General features: G+C 41.8%; 1 protein-coding gene across 3 annotated transcripts in view; it reads left to right on the forward strand.

Annotated features, from left to right (window-relative positions):
* Window positions 1-20,043, forward strand: part of UBA6 (ubiquitin like modifier activating enzyme 6) — a 58,250-nt gene that overhangs the window by 27,974 nt on the left and 10,233 nt on the right. For all 3 annotated transcript variants that reach the window (XM_090036824.1, XM_090036825.1, XM_090036826.1), the window contains 16 exons: window positions 1,505-1,648; window positions 2,495-2,565; window positions 3,210-3,288; window positions 4,897-4,977; window positions 5,500-5,577; window positions 6,920-7,101; window positions 9,377-9,482; window positions 10,080-10,169; window positions 10,280-10,360; window positions 11,624-11,752; window positions 12,691-12,742; window positions 12,996-13,059; window positions 14,055-14,124; window positions 15,706-15,777; window positions 17,423-17,540; window positions 19,137-19,330. In XM_090036824.1, the coding sequence (XP_089892950.1) occupies window positions 1,505-1,648; window positions 2,495-2,565; window positions 3,210-3,288; window positions 4,897-4,977; window positions 5,500-5,577; window positions 6,920-7,101; window positions 9,377-9,482; window positions 10,080-10,169; window positions 10,280-10,360; window positions 11,624-11,752; window positions 12,691-12,742; window positions 12,996-13,059; window positions 14,055-14,124; window positions 15,706-15,777; window positions 17,423-17,540; window positions 19,137-19,330 (1,611 nt within the window). The remainder of the gene's footprint in view (window positions 1-1,504; window positions 1,649-2,494; window positions 2,566-3,209; window positions 3,289-4,896; window positions 4,978-5,499; window positions 5,578-6,919; window positions 7,102-9,376; window positions 9,483-10,079; window positions 10,170-10,279; window positions 10,361-11,623; window positions 11,753-12,690; window positions 12,743-12,995; window positions 13,060-14,054; window positions 14,125-15,705; window positions 15,778-17,422; window positions 17,541-19,136; window positions 19,331-20,043) is intronic.

A 20,043-nucleotide genomic window follows, 5' to 3' on the forward strand; every position in this document is an offset into this window, starting at 1 on the left:
CCATAGAATGTACCTGTTGCAGGTTTGCTTTGAATTTGTCCCCTTCCCACTGCTACAGCAGGGAAAATATATCTGGGGGGTCAGGTAGCTCTTTGGTCTCTGCTTCCCCCAACTTCAAAGCTAGGAGGAAAGCACAAAAGCAGTCCCCCACTGCCATAAAATTGTGCAGTTGAAATCCCAGCTCTTGGGGTGGCTCACAGGTTTCCATGGAGACCATGCTGGGACCCCCAGGCGCAGGCAGGGAGCAGCATCTGGGAGTGGATCACAGCTCTGCTCTGCTCTGCACAGCTCCGCAATCCCAGCCCTGCCTGTCCCACTCCTGGATGCTGCTCCCTACCTGCCTGCTGCCCCCTCCCATCCACCCAGCTGAGCACACTCAGCCTGCAGCAGTTCAGGGCTCATCTCCATGGAGACCCTGCCCACCAACTCCATCTGCCTGCCCCTGCACTGGGTGCGGTACCTGGGCAGTGGGACTGGGACCAGTGCGGCGGCAGAGATGCTGGCAATGGCAGTTGGAGTGTGAGGGAGAGAGTTGCTGCCTTAGGGGCGCTGCCATGGAAAGTCAAGTCTGGCTGCCATGCTACCGACGCACCACTCAGCCCCGTGGACTACACATCCCAGCATACCCAAGAGCTATGTACGGGGATATGGCATATGGGGTGGGCTGCGCTCCACACCAGGTACCACCTCCGTACCTGGGGCAGTGGGACTGGCTGCATGCGCCATGGCCCAGGTTGCCCCCTGCATCTGGGTTGGAGCAAAAGATGAAAAAAACCCAGAGACCCAAAGTTAACATATCCCCTTCTTGTTGTCTATCTGTGTCTTTGTCTCTCCATTTTTATACTTCTCAGTTTAATAGAAGTGTTGTAGCCACACTTACACTAACCTCCTAAAACAAGGAAAAACACAACTTCTAGTTAAAGCATTGCTGCTTTTTTAGTCTCTGAACATACGAGCTAAATATGCTGGACTCTTAATGGTAAGAAGTCTTTGTTTTAGAGGACTGGAGGGTTGCCAATGTGACTCCTATATTTATAAACAGTTCTAGAGGGGAGACAGGGAATTAACGGGCCATTAAGCCTGACTTCTGCTCCCGGAAGGCTAGGAAAAATGATAATAAAATAATTGGTCAGCTCATGAATGAACATGACTTGTTGGGGAGGAATCAACATAGCTTTGTCAAAGGGAAATCGGGTTCCTTGAGGGTGTGAATAAGCAGGTGGATCAGGGTGATCAAGTTGACATAATGTATTTGGACTTCCAAAAAGCCTTTGTCCAGGTTTCCCATCAGAGGCTTTTAATGAAGTTAGGTAGTCATGGGATTACAGGGAATATTCACTCGTGGATTAGAAATCGGTTCCAAGATAGAAAGAAAAGAGTGAGTATAAATGGTCAGTTTTCAGGATGGAAAGAAATAAACTGGCACAGTCTCCCAAGCTCTTTTTAAGTTTGACTTCGGATTAATTTATAAAGCTTTTCTTTTTCATTGTGGCTTGTTTTTCAGCCTCAGGTGAATGAGAACCTAGTGCAGTGGCTCTCTAGGACTGCTCAGGGACTCCTTGCTCCCCTTGCTGCAACAGTGGGCGGCATTGCTAGCCAAGAAGTCTTGAAAGCAGTAACAGGAAAGTTTTCTCCTTTGCAGCAGTGGGTAGGTCATTCCTTATCATAATATTAATTTTATAAATGTGTGGCAGTGGGTACAGTGGAGAGCATCTGCATGAGCAGGGAAGCCAAACCATATTTTTAAGGCTGTAAATGTCTTTTGTTAGGCTGTGGTGATCTCCTTGTCTCTGTTAAATGGTACAGTTAAATTGGTCTTAATTAAATTGGCAGTAGTTATGAACTTGGAGTCACTTAGGAGGTTAAACTTGTCAGTTTCCATACTCCAAAACAGAAGACAAGCATAGATCATTGTGTCTAGATGCAAAGGTATAACATGTTATCTATGTCAGAGCTTTCCAGTTCATGGCCAGTGTGCTGCATGTGACACCAAGGGGTTAACCTGCAGTCCTCAGGCTCCCAGCCCAGGCACTGCTTCCCTCATAATTCACCTGCTGCCACTGCTGGTCTCCACACTTCCCCCTACCTTCACCAGCTTCTGCGCGCCCCAGCCGCTGGGGGTGTGGTGGTCTAGCATGGCCCACAGGGCTACAGGAATCTGTGGCTAGGGTGCTTGGGAGACCCAGGGCTGCTAGCATGGTGCAACTGGGGGAGTGCCACATGGTGCGGCATGTAGCTTGGGATGCATTCAGGCCCTGCGGTTTTGTGCCTAAAGGGGTTGCAGACACTGGCCACTCAGAAGTTAGGTATCCTTGCTGTATATTATCACATTTATAATAGGGCTCAGCGTCTTTCAGATTTACTTGTCCTAGTTCTTGATTTATGTGCAGTATATTAAAAATGTGAGTTCATAATTGTCTTTCTTTAACAAAAATTATATTTTGATGAATGTGAAATCTTTAAACTTGCATGCCTTTTTGGCTTTCCCCTATAGCTGTACATTGATGCATTAGATATTGTAACATCTCTAGACAAGATCAGCAGATGTGAAGAATTCATCCCAAGGTAAAGCTGAAATACTTGAATGGCCTAGACATACCGCATGTTATATACTGGTGTCAACAAGGAGCAGATACAGGATGTATAGCCCTATACCAGTATAACTTACATAGTAAAATTGAAGTGAAAACAGTATTAAACTACACTGGTGTAACTTGTGTGTCTGCAGTTATCCTAGGATAACAGTTTATTTAATGAAAGTGAACTATTACCTGATCTACCCCCATCTATAAGGCTGTTTGCTGCATAGCAACTCTGGGACACAAAGTCATTTGTCTCCTGGGGTACTTCACATATTGATGTATGTTTATATCAGTTTTTGTAATGTCATATGCCAAGGCACTAATTTCATTCAGCGCAGTCATCTGTGAATCACATGCAGGCATTCAATCCCAGTTAAAGATTTTGACTCTGTAATAATTCAAAATAACCTGTTTTAAAAAAAAGTGCATTTTATCTGTTAGTGGAAATATTTCTGAGGTGAGAATGCTATTAACTTGGGAAAGGAATGCGTTTCTGGGGACTTTAAAGTGAGACATCTTTTAGCTGATGTGAAAGCTCAAGACATTCTGCTTATCTTATATATTTAGTGTCATGGTTGCCAATTATAGCTGCACTTCCTTTATTTTTGTTTTCAAATGCCTGGACAGGGGTGATAGGTATGATGCCTTGAGGGCTTGCATTGGAGACTCCCTGTGCAAAAAGCTGCATAATTTGAACATTTTCTTGGTAAGTATAGCCTCTGAAAAGTTTTATGTCCTCAGATGAGCCAGATTGCATTTACTCACATTAACAGTGAGCAGGGAACAGAGCATATTTCCCACATTGTAGTTGGACCCCATTATAGCACACCAATAACTGAAGCACTTTTTGCAAACTGCTTGATATAAGCTGTTCTCTGAACCTGCAAGTAGCTCTGTACAGTGGGTCTTGCCCATACAGGGTTCCCTGAGGACCAGAATCTGAACAAAGATTAAAAAAAATAAATAAATGTTTTGTCTTTTATGGCTTTGTTTAAGTTCTGTCTTATTGTGTTTCATAACATGCCATATTTTCTTGAATTGAAGATGAGGTTTATTTCCTCATTTAACATGGTGGGGGGTGGTCCATCTTGGATTTGCATATGAGGTGGGGGAGGCAGGCAGTTGTTATTCACTCTAGCTGTGTATCACTTGCCTGCCCCCTGCTCCCCTGCAGCCTCTACTCCTGGACCCTGCTCCCTGCCACCTGTCTGCCTCAACTTCTATCCCTGCCACTTAGATACCATGCTTTGGGCTGGAACTGTATACAGAGTAGCTCTGGTATGGCCACATAGCAACAGAGGGGATGCAGAAGCTGCAGGTGGAACGATTGCCATGAGGCAAAAGATTGCAGTGAGAGGCAGAGAGTCTATGGGGGACCAGCCAGGTAGTGTGTGGGGAGGGGCAGAAGCTGCAGAGGGCAGGCAGGGCAGTGGCTATAGGGGAGATACAGAGACTAAGGGGAGTGGGGGAGGGCAGAAGCTGTGGCAGGGGTGCAGGCACCATGGAAGGGGCAGGTGCCAACGGGCACAGAGGTTGCATACTTTTCTGTGCCTCACTCCTTGTGATCACACTTGAGGAAGAATGCCTTGCATTTGGAAGCTTGTCTAACTCTATCCCAGCAGCGTAATTGGTCCAATAAAAGATATTAACCTAAGAAATCCTTGCCACTCACAAAGAGATCTTCGTAAATTAGACCTTGTTATATTCCCTCCCAAAGTTTTGATAGAATATTTTTGAGTACAGATTTTGATTAACTTAGTCTATAGTTACTCCAGAAAGTTATCTAACCAGACTTAAATGGACAAACCATTTTAATAGAATCTGTACAATGTCCACAGTGTAGAACAGCTTCAAACATAATTTTCTCTGCTTTGTAGTTTGGCAAAGCATCCAACCCTCTGAGTACCCAGAGTAGCCGGTAGAAACTAGTTTACAGGATGTCATTTAATTCCATGATCTGTAATTAGATAAGTCTAATCAAAAAGGATGTCTGGCATCCCACTCAGTGGCTAGGTTTGGCTTCACTTGTATATTTTGCAGGATTAAGTGCCTGCAATGTCAGTGGCCTTCTGCTGGAAACATCCTCCCTTTGGTACCTGAGAATTTCATCCTTTGTGTGCCTGATCAGGGCATTCTTTCTGAATGATATTTACTGTGCTGGGAAATGTAATGGACTATTTAAGGGGAAAAGAAATCTGAATGTTTGAAGCTTGTCTGGCAGTTCCTGTAGCTAACAATCCTTTTATCCAAAATCCCTGCTTATTTAAAATAATCACCAATTTCTGTTGCTTAAATCGCTTTCAATTTTCCTTAGGTTGGCTGTGGAGCAATTGGTTGCGAAATGTTAAAAAATTTTGCACTTCTTGGTGTTGGCACTGGGCAAGAGAAAGGCATGGTAAGTCTTATGCACTCAGTGACTAGCCATTGCTTATTTAAACAATAACGTAAGACAGTGCTACGGTATATTGTCAATATGATGTGTTTTGAAAGTGGTGAGATGAATATGGTGAAGCATTTTTTTTTCCTGAAAAGGGGATTGTTGACTTCAAAAAGTATTTAAGTACCTGCTTCCATATACAAAGTTATTTCACTGCATAGTTTTAGTCTTACTAGTCTATAAAAAGCATTATCTTATTTTTGTATCAGTTTTTTGGAAGAGGGAGAGAAACTGAGAAATGTGCTTTGTCATCCAGACTGCATACACATGTGCAGTATTCTTAAAATACTCTGCAGAATACAAGATCTGTCTATGCCAATGTAGATCATTGGCAATAGTCATAACCCTGACAGATGGCAACAGGGTGGGGTTATTTTAATACCGTACTGGAAGATCTCTCATAGCATTTACAAAGAGAGTAGAGCTGTACAGCACATTTAATGTATAACTTCAGCTGTGCTTCTGCTCTTCTTTCTCTAGGTCACAATTACAGATCCAGACTTAATAGAAAAGTCCAACCTGAACAGGCAGTTTCTTTTCCGACCCCACCACATACAGGTAAGCATTCTCTGTGTCATAGTGTCTCTTGAGCAGCATGTGTTGCTGCATTTATTCACTGTGAGAATTTATCGTGGGATGTAGGTAGCTCTGTGCAGAGCCTTTTGGTATGTCTGTTTGATGCAAAGCAGCATTGCTGGTGCACCCTGCCCTCTTCCAGGCTGGGAGTGATGTAGCTGTGTAAGGATAAGGCGCACATGCTCCAGTACAGAGCTCTATTCTTGTTAAAATTTAAGCTGAGCTTCTTGCTGTGTGTACAGTGCCCCGTGGTCACAGTAGTAGTGATGCTACTAACTCAAGAGCTAGGAGGGTGGAAGGATGGATTCTACCAACCATTTTAAGTTAGAATTAACTTTTATTTATACCTAAGTTATAGCCAGCTTTACATTTGTATCGATATCAAATAATACTGATATAACTTATAATCTATATGCTTTTGTAGTGATTATACTAGTTGTAAAACAGTTGCAACTAACTCTTTTTCACTGAGGGTCAAAGTTAGAAAGCTACAAGAACATGCAGCTGTACCACTTGCTTTATGATAGCTGATGTACTCATCAGCCATCTCCCCATCTTCTTGGATGGGTGGGAGGGCAGAAAGGGATATGGTCTGGCTCTAAACCAGCTGTGCAGTGCAGTGAGGAAGAGCCATGGCTTGGCCCTGCAGGAAGAGCAGGGCATGGCCTAGTTCTGGGTGGGGGGGGGCAGGGCAGCACAGCCTGGCTTCAACCTGCCCACATGGAAGGAAGGGTGCATGTCTTGGCTCCTATCTGGCCATGCAGGAGGAGGGTTATGGCCCAGCTCCGACCAGTCCCACATGCAGGACTTTGAAATTTTGGTAGGGGGGAGGGGTGGCTGTACTGCCACTGCTTCCCTGATGCCAGATTTCCCAAAAAACTCGTGGGGAGCCTTGTGAGCTGAATTCCAAGGATCTGTGGGCTGCACATGGCCCATGGGCCAAAAATTTGAGCACCCCTGTCCAAGGGTCAAAAAATGGGCAAACTCCATTCCTGTCATACTTTACAAATGCTTCCCCAGCCTACTGATACTAAACCAAGCCAGGTACTAAAAGGAAATCTGGCAAGACCTAAGCTGAATGAATAAGATGAAGGTGAAAGGCCCTTAACTTTTAAGTAGATAAAAGGAAATTTAAAACCCCAGTCCTTCACTTTCAGTCTTATCATATTTGTACATTTTTACATGCGAATCTTTTTTTCACCCAAAGAAAGCATTATCTTATTAATGCTGGAGATACTCCTGTAACCCAGATCCATGTACCTTGTTCATATCTCATTTTCACAATGAATATTGGACTAATTATCTGCTCTTTTAACTTGATTAGAAACCTAAAAGCTCTACCGCAGCAGCAGCAACATTGAACATCAACCCCCAGGTGAAAATAGATCCTCAGCTTAACAAAGTATGTCCAGCCACTGAGACTGTTTACGGTGATGAATTCTATACCAAGCAAGATATAATTGTCACAGCACTGGACAATGTTGAGGCAAGGAGATATATTGACAGGTAAGTTTTTGGAAGGGGAATTAGATGTAATTTGATAGGAGTATCCTAGATACTCTTTCATACCTTGAAGCTATAACCTGCATTATGATCTCTCCCTTAGTTTAAAAAAACAAACCCAAAAAACCCTCCAGGCTGGTTAAACTGCATTGACAATACATAACAGGGCAGTCCTAAAACAGTGTTTCTGGCAGGGATAAGAGTCACCATCTAGAAGGAAAAAGGTACCACAGAGAATGAGCAAATAGTGAGGGTCTTTAAGAGGAGGCTGGATGAACACCTCTCCAGGGTTGTTTGACCCCAGTACTCTTTCCTGCCATGGCAGGGGGTCGGAATTGATGATCTGCTCAGGTCCCTTCCGACCCTACCAACTATAAAACCAACTATGAAACTATGAATTAGTAAAGTATTTTGTAATACCATGGCTTGTCGGCACAGGGGACTTAATTGTAAAGTGTTAGTTTAAGTGAAAGATCTATTTCAGAAGAATATCTTTTGATGCTCTTATTCCAGAGTATAACTGCCTTAAGCTTAAGGCACTCTCTATTTCAGCAGAAGTAAGTAGTACACTTTAAACTCACTGGCTGTGTCCCCACAAGCAAGAATGTGTGCTTTGCGGTGCCTTTGAGGCACCACAGAACACACAAGGCTCATGTGAATAGGTTCTCTGTACTGTATACTTGCAGTGTAGAGGCAAAATTAGATACCAAGAACTCCTGGTATCAAAAAAGTGGGGAGTGTGTGGGCAGGGTGGCACACATGGCTGTAGCGTGTGCTGCCCAAAACCAGATTGCTGCTGCTCCAGCCCCAGGAGGACCCCAGGTAAAGCTGCTGGGACCATCCCAGAGTGTGTGTGCAGGGGCATGTGCATATATGCCCCTGCTAATTGTCCCCAGTGAAATGAATGAGTGTGCTCTTGGGGACTCACCCACTCTGTCTATATACAAATTAAGTTCCCCATGTGGGGAACCTGTTTGCAGTTATTAAATCTGACTAGAGACCAGTCAAGTTGGGACAGTTTCAGCCACTTCATTCATAATGTTATATAAACATAGGAGTTGTATATAAGTTTACTACAATTCCCTTTGATTCCCTGCCCCCTCCCTTTTTTCTTGAAAACTGCCTAGAAAATACGTATTCAAAGCATTGTAGGCACAGGGGGACTAGGTGTTGTAAGAATTGCAAGCACCGGGGACTTGCTGGTGTAACGTGAGGCCAGGTGACAGTCTAGCTGTACTGACACAAACTCCTAGCATAAAAAGCAATAAGCTGTGACCTGTATTAGTGTAATTTATATTCATTTTGAAGCAGGGGTAAGCTTACTCTTGTGTGAATAACAATAGATTGTATCTTTGCACCAAGAACTAAAATCCTAGATGTAGGCTAGGTCCAGGTCAAGATGGGAGCTTATTTAAGTGGCATTGCTTATAATGGTAAACCTAAGCAAGGCTTTCTGGATATCTGTGACGTAACTGGAATGTAATGGAAACAGTCAGACAGGATGATTTGAAGTGAACATACATTTTCGAGATTGATTGCAGTGGGGTTTTGTTTTGGTTTTTTTATAGCACACTTCTGGTCAAAAAATGGCATTGAGAAGCGTTACCTCTGTCATGACTTAGCATAAAACTTGTCTGTTTATACCTGGTTTATAGCCACTCACACTTCAGCAACGTATTTAAGGCAGTGTTGCAATCAATTCAATCTAAGAACTTTCAGAAGCAATGCCTTCTTAAAGTTCAAATCCTTTTAAAGTTCAAGGGAGTCCATAAAGATTGCCAAAAAGATAAGTAAGAGCTAAAAGTGTAAAATGCCTTTGTGGAAAAAAAGAGACATGAAGACACTGTTAAAGTGTACACACATTTTTGGGGGGAATGGGCTCTACTCTGGAGGATCCAACCCAAAACAGCCTGTTAACTTAAGCTACTGGAGGAAAGCCAAAGTGGCAAGATGTGCATGAATGCAAAACCATTTGGAGAGTTGCTCAAAGAAGAGATCTAGAAAAGATCAAAGGTTTTAACACTGTTAGAGGTGTGACAGTGAACCATGTGATTATATTATAATGCAGTCCTCCAGGTACTGACTAGGTGAAATAAGGTTCTTATCTGCCAGCTCTCCTCATTTGATCTTTTGAGCTTCTGCATATTATTGTAAACCCTCCAGCTGCTTCCTACGTCATTTATATTGATTTTCAGCTTCTCCTTTTGAGTTCTGAACATTGGAGAGGGCCTCGCTGACAACAGACTTCTCAAATATCTTTCATGTTTTTCCTCTCTAGTCGTTGTGTAGCAAACCTGCGCCCTCTGTTAGACTCTGGAACTATGGGAACTAAAGGACACACAGAAGTTATTTTGCCTCATCTGACAGAGTCCTACAACAGCCACGTAAGTTGTCCATTTATAAATATTACTTTCATTTAGTGGTTGAGCTCTTGTCCTTCATTTATAATGCAGTGTATCTATTTAAAATAGAAATTATCTGTTTGACTCTGTCCTGTTGCTGGGAAAATAGACTGTATTAGAGGTCCAGAGGAATCAGATCTTTTAGTAGTCCAGATAAATATAAAAAAAAGCTGGTATATTTTTGTGAGGGATTATTTTGGAATTGCCTTCCATTATTTATATCATTTACGCAGGAGAAACAAATTGTTGGCAGCTGCTCAATTGAAAGGGGAAAAGTGATGTTTCTGTTAAATTTGGTTTGCTCTAATGGTACTGTCTGGGGTTCAGTTTTACTCTGTGACTCCCATTGTCTTGCCTTTTGAGTTCCAAGTTGCAGTTAAGGCTGTGTTGAAATGCTGTATCATTTGTGCTTTGAGGAAATAAATCCAGGGTCATGAATTACATTTTGTTCTTTGTCAATCTAATTTTTTTTTTAAGTGACCTGTCAGAACTTAAAATAGTACAGTAATCTTCGATCCTATTGCAGTAATAATTAAATGTACCTGTCCTTACATATAGCTTTTTTTTTTTCTAATTTAGCGAGATCCACCAGAAGAAGAAATACCTTTTTGCACTTTAAAATCTTTCCCAGCTGCCATTGAGCACACAATACAGTGGGCAAGAGACAAGGTAAGTGCACTGGCTGCCTGCATACAAATACATTTTACATTTAGAAGGAGAAATTAAACCTTGCAAAACAGTCTTTTGCTCAGCTTCTTATTTGTTGTCTTGTTTTTCAGTTTGAAAGTGCATTTTCCCATAAGCCTTCCTTGTTTAACAAATTTTGGCAAACTTATCCATCTGCAGAAAATGTCTTACAGGTAAGAATAAATGCCATAATAAAATAAGGAGTTTAAACTAGTCTGTGGCTTAACAGAATTTAATTCAAACTTTGGGATAATGTAACCTTCTTCCAGGGGAGTCTAGCTATTTACTGGTTGATTTATATTGGCTACAAAGTAAGTTTTGTTATTGTCTGTTTTCCTAATGAGCGGTAACATCAAAAACATCTCTGTCATTTCTTAACTTGACATTGGAACTGAACTAACTATCCAAATTTAAGTTAGTCTTTTTGTGTGGAATGCTTTTTTGGGCTGTTAGGCACCTCTGTATATGTGAGCGGGAACCTTGAGTCTCTGTTAGCCGTTTGCTGAAGTGCAAGACAGCAGAAGATGAGCTGTACTAATAGCCAGTAGACTATGGGAAGGAGGAAGAAAGGAAGGAATAAGGATCCACATGTTCTCTTCTGTGTATTAAGTACATGTTGTTCATGACCACTAAAACTGATGAAGCTTGAAATTAGAAAAAAAAATAGACCCTGGGCAAACAAATATCTTCCAAATTAACCTGGTAATGAAAGGTAAATAATATTTCATCAGGTGGATCTGCATCTATCCTTTCTTAGTAATATTACCTAAGTTGAATTTGCTGTCTGATAAAAGAGTTAGAAAGAATGCTAACAAATTGCTCGTCAAGAATGATGGGGAAAGATGGGCCGGCGGGGACGGAGCTGTGCATGTGACCCCACCCCACCTCTTGGTTCAGGTCTGCCCATGCCTCCTCTTTTGGTTTGGGTCCGACCCCACTCCCCCCTCCCACCCCATTCAGGTTCAGCCTTGCTATGATGGAGGGATTCCTGCCTTTCATCAGCTGGCCCCGCCGCTTGTGAAGCTTTTTCCCTATTTATTTATTTATTATTGAATTTCATTTTAATTTTTTTGCCACTGGAGGTGGGCCAAGGGAACCGACACACCAAAGGTTTGCGGAAGACGTGGGCCCGACAGAGTGGCTCCCACCTTTCCTCAGCTGGCCCTACCACTTTTCAAGCATTCATGCCATTTAAAAAAAAAACTATTTTATTGGTTTTTTCCCCTCTGTAGAGGTGGGGTAGAGGGAGCCGCCTCACTGTGGGCTGCAGGAAGAGGCGGCGCTAGTGGAGGAGCTCCTATTTTTTTAACTCTGCTGGCCCTGGCGCACAGCCAATCAGCACGTGCAGATGCACAGACTAAGCCTTTTATTATGTTAAAATTGTCCATTCTATTAATTATATTAAGAATATTTTCTTAATCCTCTTTTGTGTTTAGAGAATAAAGTCGGGGGAGAGTTTAGAAGGCTGTTTTCAAGTTATTAAATACCTCAGTCGTAGACCCCGAAATTGGTCTCAATGTGTGGAGCTAGCAAGAATAAAATTTGAGAAATATTTTAACCATAAGGTGAGTATGTAAAACCTGTTTATAGGATGGTTAAAAGTATATTTTTGTGAGATAATAAAACTGCAAAACATGTCACCTTTGGCTGCCTGTCACTTGCTCCAGAAATACTAAACATTTTGTTTTATTGCCACAAATGGTTTCCCCCCAAACACCCCATGATCTCTTCACAAGCTTCAATTTTAAATTAATCTTGCATTAAATGAGGTGTTATAATCTGCTTGTGGGAACTGAGAGTTGGAATAAACTGCTACATTTATTGTATCGAGAGAACAGCCAGGGACAGGATTTTATGTAATATTATTTTTGCGCCTTTTTTTCCTAGATGGATACTATGATTGCACAGAGACAAGCTTGCCATTATCCAAGATTTAATTTTGGTGAAGAGTTTTGTCTCAAGAGACTTGTTTTTAAGCCAAGTTTGCTATTTTCTAACTTGTGTTGATATGCTTTTTTCCTCAAATGTATGGCAGAAGCCATGGCTAAAACACAGCTGCTGAGTTTTCAACTTTGAAAGTGTGTCCCACAGTGTTGTTAAATTGTATACACAACTTATTTTTGTATTTTTTTTTAAAGGAAAAAGATGTCTAACGTAAAAATCTTATGCAGGAAATTCTTTGCTAGGAATGTCTCTTATTGAACGACATGTCTTTCTTATGTACAACCTGGGAGATGACATACAAAGTTGACACCTGTGTGTTTTTGTTTTGAATGAATGTGTGTCATTCTGTTGCTGGAAAGAGCACTTTGACTGCTTTAGCCCTACTGAGCAGCTGAGGTGGAGCTCCCCGCACAACTATGGATATATTTTCATAACTGTTGGGAGAGTTTCAGACCAAGACTCCAGAGCACTAAAATAACATTTGTTTTTGTTTCATTAATATATTAGTGCTGACTTGTGTATAGTGAAGCATTAATGATACTATGATGTTCCTCTTTAGGCTCTTCAGCTACTACATTCTTTTCCCCTTGATACACGATTAAAAGATGGAAGTAAGTATAAAGAGTTGTTGCATTATTTTGTGAGTTTATGGAGTAAGTCATGGAGAAAAACAGGAAGATGTTTTTCTTGCTGGGGTCACTTGATCCCAGCTGACTTCCTGCCAGAGGGGGTGGGGTGTGGCTGGACTCAATGATCTTGTGAAGTCCCTTCCAGGCCCTAATGTCTATGAAATCTATGAAAGTCGTTGTATTACTGTGTTTATTAATTGCTTAGATTTTTACTTAAAATCTTTTTACTTAACAGGTTTATTTTGGCAGTCACCGAAAAGGCCACCATTTCCAACAAAGTTTGAATTTAATGATCCTCTGTAAGTACTGTATCCGATTCTTTGTACACACATTGAAGGACAAACCCTGAATGATGAATTTGTGTGGATAGAGAACTTGTCCAACGGTAGTAAAATGCCTAGGAGACTTCCTTCTACCTCAGATCGAAGCATTAGGTTTTGTAGAAGGCCCCACTCTTCTTTTCCTTCACAGAAAATTCAGTATAATTGTGGCTTAATCTAAATTTTGCAAATGATTGAACGGAAGGACTTAATGCATAAGCAGTATTTTAAAACACTGACCGTGCATCTACACAAGTTGTTTACTATGGAGTAGAGTAATTCCACAGTAAACGTCTCGCATCTACATGTGCAGCCCTCTTAGGCTTCAGGGAGCTAAGTAACTCCGCAGCAGGGTAGTGCTTGTAAATACAGTTACTATCCTACTGCAAAGTTTTTTGGTTTTGTTTTTTTTTACTACACAGCAGTGCACATATAGATGCTGGAGGGGTTGGCTGGGGCATGAGGGTGCTTCAGTGCAGGGGCTGCCTGCTGGCTAGCTCCATGCTGAAGCAACCTCGTGCACCAGCAGCTCCTGCGCAGCATGTTGAGCCAGGTCAGAGCAACCCCAGGCTGGCAGTCTGACCCTCCCCCAGATCTGTACTCTTGGGATAAGTCCTCCCTAGTCTTTGAAAACTCAATCTATTAGTAATATAAGGCATTACCTTGAATGTTATTTTTAATTGTGAAGAAAAGATTAAATCTGGTATTGTAAAGATGTGAATATTTCAGGCTATCTCAGGTTTTTCATGAGTCCTCTGTGGGCTATCACTTAAGAGAAAAAGAGAATTCTAAAATTTAAAAGGCTCGTCAATAGCATGCATCTTACAGGCCACAGACAGAAACTTTATTTTCATGTAGCCTGTCCCAGTGGGTCCCTGTCTTGACTTGTGTTACAGTGTATAGTAGAAATACAATGTTTTTTACACAATAATTTATATTTTCTGCTACAAAGCCAATTATTTTCTTTTCAACAGACACTACACTTTCATAATAAGTGCAGCAAAACTCTTTGCAACAATATACTGTATCCCTTTCACAGAAAAGGTAAGCCATGCCATGGGGGGATGCTTTCTACCAATTAGAGCTATAAAGAGAATTTTAGATGCACTTCAGTACTTGCCATGTATTCAAGTGCCACTGCTTCCATTCAGTATTCAGTGATAAAATGTTGTGAAAAAACAGAATTTTAAAATTATTTTTAGCCTTCACTGTGATTGTCCAGTACTATAATCCCTGCTCTTCCTCAGCATTTATTTTTAAGAAACTGTTTTGTTTTAATTCCTCAGACTTACCCTTATTCATTCTTGAAGAGGAGAAAGAAAATAACCAGAAACCTTTCAGAAATATTCAGCCAGTTCTCTAGCCCCCCTTCTCTCTTCTTAACCTAATTTCTCCATAGTATTGAATCCTTTTGATTTCATATCTAAAGCCCTAGTTTACTATGCTTGTCCTTTCTGGCCAACACACTGCCTGTACTATCCGGCTTATCTGCTGTCTGTACCAAAATACCTGTGCTTCTGGTTTTTTTGGTGCCTTGCCTGCTTCTTTCCATTTCCAGTTCATTTTTATTCTCAGATCTTCTGACAGTAGCTACCGTGGCTGCTTCTTGAATCTAGGTGGAATATACTCTGGGCACGTCTACATGAGATGTATACTGCAGAGCTGCCTAATTAGCTCAGCAGTAAAGTCTCAGCATCTACACGTGTAGCCCTATTTGCTGTAAGAAACTTATAAACACTGCCAGATGTTTGTACTTGTAAATAGAAGTTGTATCCTACGGCGGCATTATTTAGTGTGCTGTAATGCACATGTCGACACTACTGGGCTGGCTGGAGCATGAGGGTGCTTCAGTGTACGGGCTGCCTGCTGGCTAGGCGCACACTAGAGCATTCTTGTGCCCAACCAGCCCCTCCACAACATGTTGAGCCAGGTCGGAGCAGGCCTGAGTTGGCAGGCTGACCCCCTGGGTCCTCTGCCAGCTGAGGCTGCTCCGACCCAGTTCAACAGAATGCCAGTCCTAGGTGCGCATTGAAAAGAGGCACCCAGGAGCAACAAACTCTGGTGTGAACTGCACTGGAGTTTGTTGCATTGTACTCATACTGTGTGTAGATATGCCCACTGTTGTGTCAATTTCTCTGTTCATGTGGTGCTTAGAAAAAAGAGGTAGCAGGGATTTTAACATGAATGATTAATGTTTTTGGTTTAACTGCATATCTCCAGCTGCAAGAAAATGTCACAGAGAAGATAATTTATGCTTACTACCATTGCCTGTTTGTAACTTGTATAGATGGTGATCTGTATATATAGTTCTTGCATTTTATACTATAAATTAAATAATTTTACATTTTTATTTGTAAGATTGCCAGTGTGAAATCTCACTGCATCCCCCAGCCTGATGGGTTTCTTGAAATCTAAGATTGCTTAGTGCCTCCCATAATATTAATGATGCTGTCAGTGAAATGTTAAATAAAAGTATGTGGGTATTTTCAGTTCATTTTTTTCCTTTACTTGATTTGTTTGTATTGGTAGTAGATATAGGACTGTCTGCTTTTTATTGCAAAAATAACCTGAAGTTACTTTTTCTTTTGCTTTTCTTTAAAAAAAAAAAAAACAAACCAAATCAAGGACCTGTCAGAAGAAAGTATTTTGAACATAACTTCAGAAGTAAAGATACCAGAGTTCAGGCCTTCAAACAAAGTAGGTAGAATATTTAAATGTGCTCTTAAGTTTAGAGAAATAATCCGTTTTCAGATCTTGTTTTACTCGGTACCCCACTCCACTTCTTCCTGACCTGTTGGTTACTGATCAGCCACTGTATGACCTCCTAGTCAGTGTGTGGTTTGTGTACCATGTTTCCCATCCCCCTCACCCCCCGCCCAGGGTTCTATTTTTGAGATCTTGCATTTAAACATCTGAGCATTGTCAAGTCAAAATAAAGCTGACAGTGTTCTGAACTCATACAAATTAATGGTTTCTTTTTTAAATGATAAACAAAAAATTGATCTTTAAACTTGCAAGGATTTTTACAGCTATACAGCCAAGTTTATTTTAATACTCATAAGTAGTGATTAATAAAGCTGTTACCTTCTTATATAGTTTTCCTTTAATATTAAACTTTCCGAAACCATCTGTATCCATAGTAACTACTAGGGCATTTTAATAAATAAGTCAGAGATTGAATAGTATAGTAAATGCTCTGAGTCAGATTATTTTCAAATTGGGCAAGAAAATGAATATATACTATATCTCTCTTAAATACCTTCCCTCCCCTCACCACAAAAAAACAATAGATCTTTTTTTTAAATATGAAGCAGTAAACTATCTTAGTTATAACTTTTTTTAACTGTTGAGATTTTTTTTAAATCCTTGACATACGTAGTATTGTTGCATTGTTAAAGTACTTGGTAATGTTTGACACAGATGCATGTAAGTCTCTATGTTCTCCTTCATTGGCTGAGCAGACCAGATGAGTGAAATGGAGGCTGGATCAGACCTTGGGGTCCTGTGCTGCTCCCTCCCTACTATGCGTGCTGGGATTGGGCCTTGGGGGCCTGGTACTGCCCCTTCTCACCCTCTGCACACTGGAATTGGGTCCCTGGGGGCAGTACAGCTCCCTTCCTCTCCCCTCACACTGGAATTGTGTCAAAGGATCCTGGCACCGTCCCTCCCCATCAGTCTCCCACACCCGGATTGGACCCTGGGGCTTGCCTCACCACTGCCTATCCTGGCTTGCTGGGATCAGGTGCCAGATCCAGTGTGCAGGGCCTAGGGCTCCCTGCGGTTTTGGAGACTTGGCAGCAGGGGAGTGGTACCAGAGCTTCCCTACCACCAAATATCTGGACCCATGGGAGTCCTATAGGCTGGATGACAGCGTCATGGCCTGTATCTAGCCCACAGGCTGGAGGTTGAACACACCTGGCCTACACAGTTTCATTGTTAGGATTTGGTCTCCAGTGCTATGGACTCATGAACAATTTACTAGGAGGCAAGCTAGGGTGTAAGCTTACAATGTGAGAGCTCCTGTGCAAAAACTTCCAGCATAAACACTCTCTTACCTTGTAATGGAGGCAACTTACTCCTCAGTGAAAGTGAATACAACAGAGTAGCTGATGTTGAGTTCCTGCCCTAACTTAATTCATGATAACTTGTCTGCATTGTCCGTATCCCTGCTTACTGCAGGGTTGTCAGTTTATCCTTAACGGTGAAAAAAGTAGCTGCTTTTTATATGATGTGGTCATAATGCAAGGCAAATGCTAAATCCAGTATATTTGGGTAAATCTCATTCTTGTGCTGAAGAAAATAAAACATGATTTATATGTTCAATTACTGCATATATTTACAGGTTGTGGAGACAGATGAAACTGCACGGAAACCAGATCATAATCCAGTAAGCAGTGAGGATGAAAGGAATGCTATTTTCCAGCTGGAAAATGCCATACTAGCTAACGAAGCTTTGAAAAGTGAGTAATGTCCTTTATAATTTACTTCACCATTTGTGTCGCCTTACCTCGGGGCGGGGGGGGGGGGGGCGCGGCAGGAAATTTGGGCAGTTTTGCTGAGCTGTTGCAGGCCAGAATCACAGGCCAGGGTCATGGGGCAGAGACATCATGGGACCAGGGCCCAGGGCAGAGCCACAATCTGCTACCTGCACACCCCTGCATTGGGCACCAGTTCCACAGGGAGGGGCGTGCAGGGAGCATATCATGCCTCTTCCCTGGCCCCGCACTGCAACCAACTAAGATGTTGGACCTAGCCCCGGATGCAGCTCCCTGCCCGCAGGGCCATGCAGACGGGATCATGGCTCTCCTCTGGTTCTGCACTGTCACTGCCCCAAGATCCCAGGGTCTCCTCAGTCACAGCTGCCTGTCACTCCTGGATGCCACTCACCTGCAGCCCCATCCCAGTCCCATGCAGCCAGGTACCCTGCATGCATGGATCCTACCCCTGATGGTGGAAGTGGGCCGAACAAGCCAGGGTGCCCAGCCAGCAGGGCCAGGCCCAGCTGTGGGAGCCAGAAGGATCTGCTATTGCTGGGGCTGCTGGGAAATGGAGTCTGACTGCCATACTGCCCTAGCCCCACTGCATACCTGGGGTCAGTGAGACCAGCCACTCTACTCGCCTTGCACCTGGACCGGGCGAGACCAAGAGCTGCTTTGCAGGCCAGACAAAATGCCTTGGCAGGCCATATACCTTAACTGGTGCTGTAGCACAGCATAATACAATGTAAGATCTTGTTTGCAGAAAGTACTCTGGTGCTTCACCAGCTATTTGCATCTGCATAGAGTCCTGAAACTTATTTTTTATGTATAACATTAATTAAAATGGGTGTCTATCCCTAAATGGCTTTTAAAATATAAAAATCCCAGAATTATTTTAAAGAATTCCCTAAGAAGCAAACAAATAAGTCTGTGGATTTTCCATTGCAGCTAATGAATAAGTTCTTTAAAGCAAGGGTTCTCAACCTGGGGATGGGGAGAGGCAGAGTAGGGAACAGAAATGTTAGGGCCTTTACATTTTCCTGTAGGGCCTGGCTAGAACCCAGCTGCATTAAAGGCAGTCCTGGTATTTAGAAAGCTGAGAATCACTTCTGTAAATTTCTTAATGGGAGCTCTGTTATAGTAATTGCTCTCATAGTAAAATGCCACATAATTCCTCTTTAATGTATTTCAAATGTCCTTATAATTTTTATTCTTAAAAAGAAAGTGTAAATCTAGGCTCAGTGAATTATTACAAATATTTTTGCAAGGTGGATCCATGAAGGGTGGATTTGCAGGGTGGAGAAGAATGCTCAGAAAATTCTTTTTTTGATGAAGGGCAATAAAATGCTTAATCTCGTTAATAATAAGTAAGTAACCCAGGTTAGTAAACCTAGTTACTAACTCTGCTGGCTGGTTCTCTTTAGCTCAGAAAGACAAATTTAAAAAAAAAAAATTTGCACCAGGACCTAGTACTCCCTAAAGTGAAATATTTTAAACAAAATGGACCAGAACATCAGTAAATGAATTGGGTCTTCCTTGTCTTATTGATAAACAATAAGTGGTTCATATCATGGACAGATGACTTGCAAATGAAGCCACTTTCCTTTGAAAAAGATGATGATGATAATGGGCATATAGACTTCATAACAGCAGCATCTAACCTACGAGCCAAGATGTACAACATCGAACCAGCAGATCGGCTCAAAACAAAGCGCATTGCTGGAAAGATTATTCCTGCCATTGCAACTGCTACAGCTGCAGTGTCTGGCTTGGTGAGTAAGTTTGCATATTGAGGAGACCTTTATTTTACAAGACCACATGTGACTTGAGAAATGCATATTCCATTTTGGGCCTGTTTCGGCCTAAACATGGTATTATTTGAGGAGTGGTTAATTAAGTGCAGCCCTGACTAGTATCATTAACCCCTAAACTGGGTTAAATCTACAGTAACATCTTGAGTCTGTGGTACTCATTACCAGAATATTTTTGTTTTGGAAAATGTTTTCATGGTCTAACTTTATAATTGGAAGAGATGCTAGACAATCTTTTGGGCATGCATTTCTCTTTCTTGGGCTTGAGAATTTGGAACATGATACAGTATTTGATGTTTAGCAGTATGGGAATCCAGAATTGTAATCTGTAACCCAGTTTGTCTTGCTATTAAAATTGGATTAGCAAGTAGGAAAAAATATTAAACATAGTTTATGCTTTTTAAAAAGTTGTAATTTGTTGTTAAATATTAAAGTTAAGTTGCACTGTTTGGTATGCTAGTGAGAGTCATTAGTGTTTTCCCTTATTTTCACATTAACTCCTCACTCTTTTTAATCTGGGTGAAGCATTCCCTTCCTAAGCAGGGGGGCAGGCTCTGCTGTATTATTCGTTATTCTGTGCACAGATACCTGTAGTAATATTTTTCTCAACGTAATGTCTTTTTCGCTGCTGTTGTTTAGCTGGCATGCCATTAACAGGAACAGAAATGTGATAA

Source organism: Crocodylus siamensis, chromosome 2, assembly GCF_052110815.1.
Source record: "Crocodylus siamensis isolate JL-2025a chromosome 2, ASM5211081v1, whole genome shotgun sequence".
In the NCBI taxonomy this organism is placed as follows: Eukaryota; Metazoa; Chordata; order Crocodylia; family Crocodylidae; genus Crocodylus; species Crocodylus siamensis.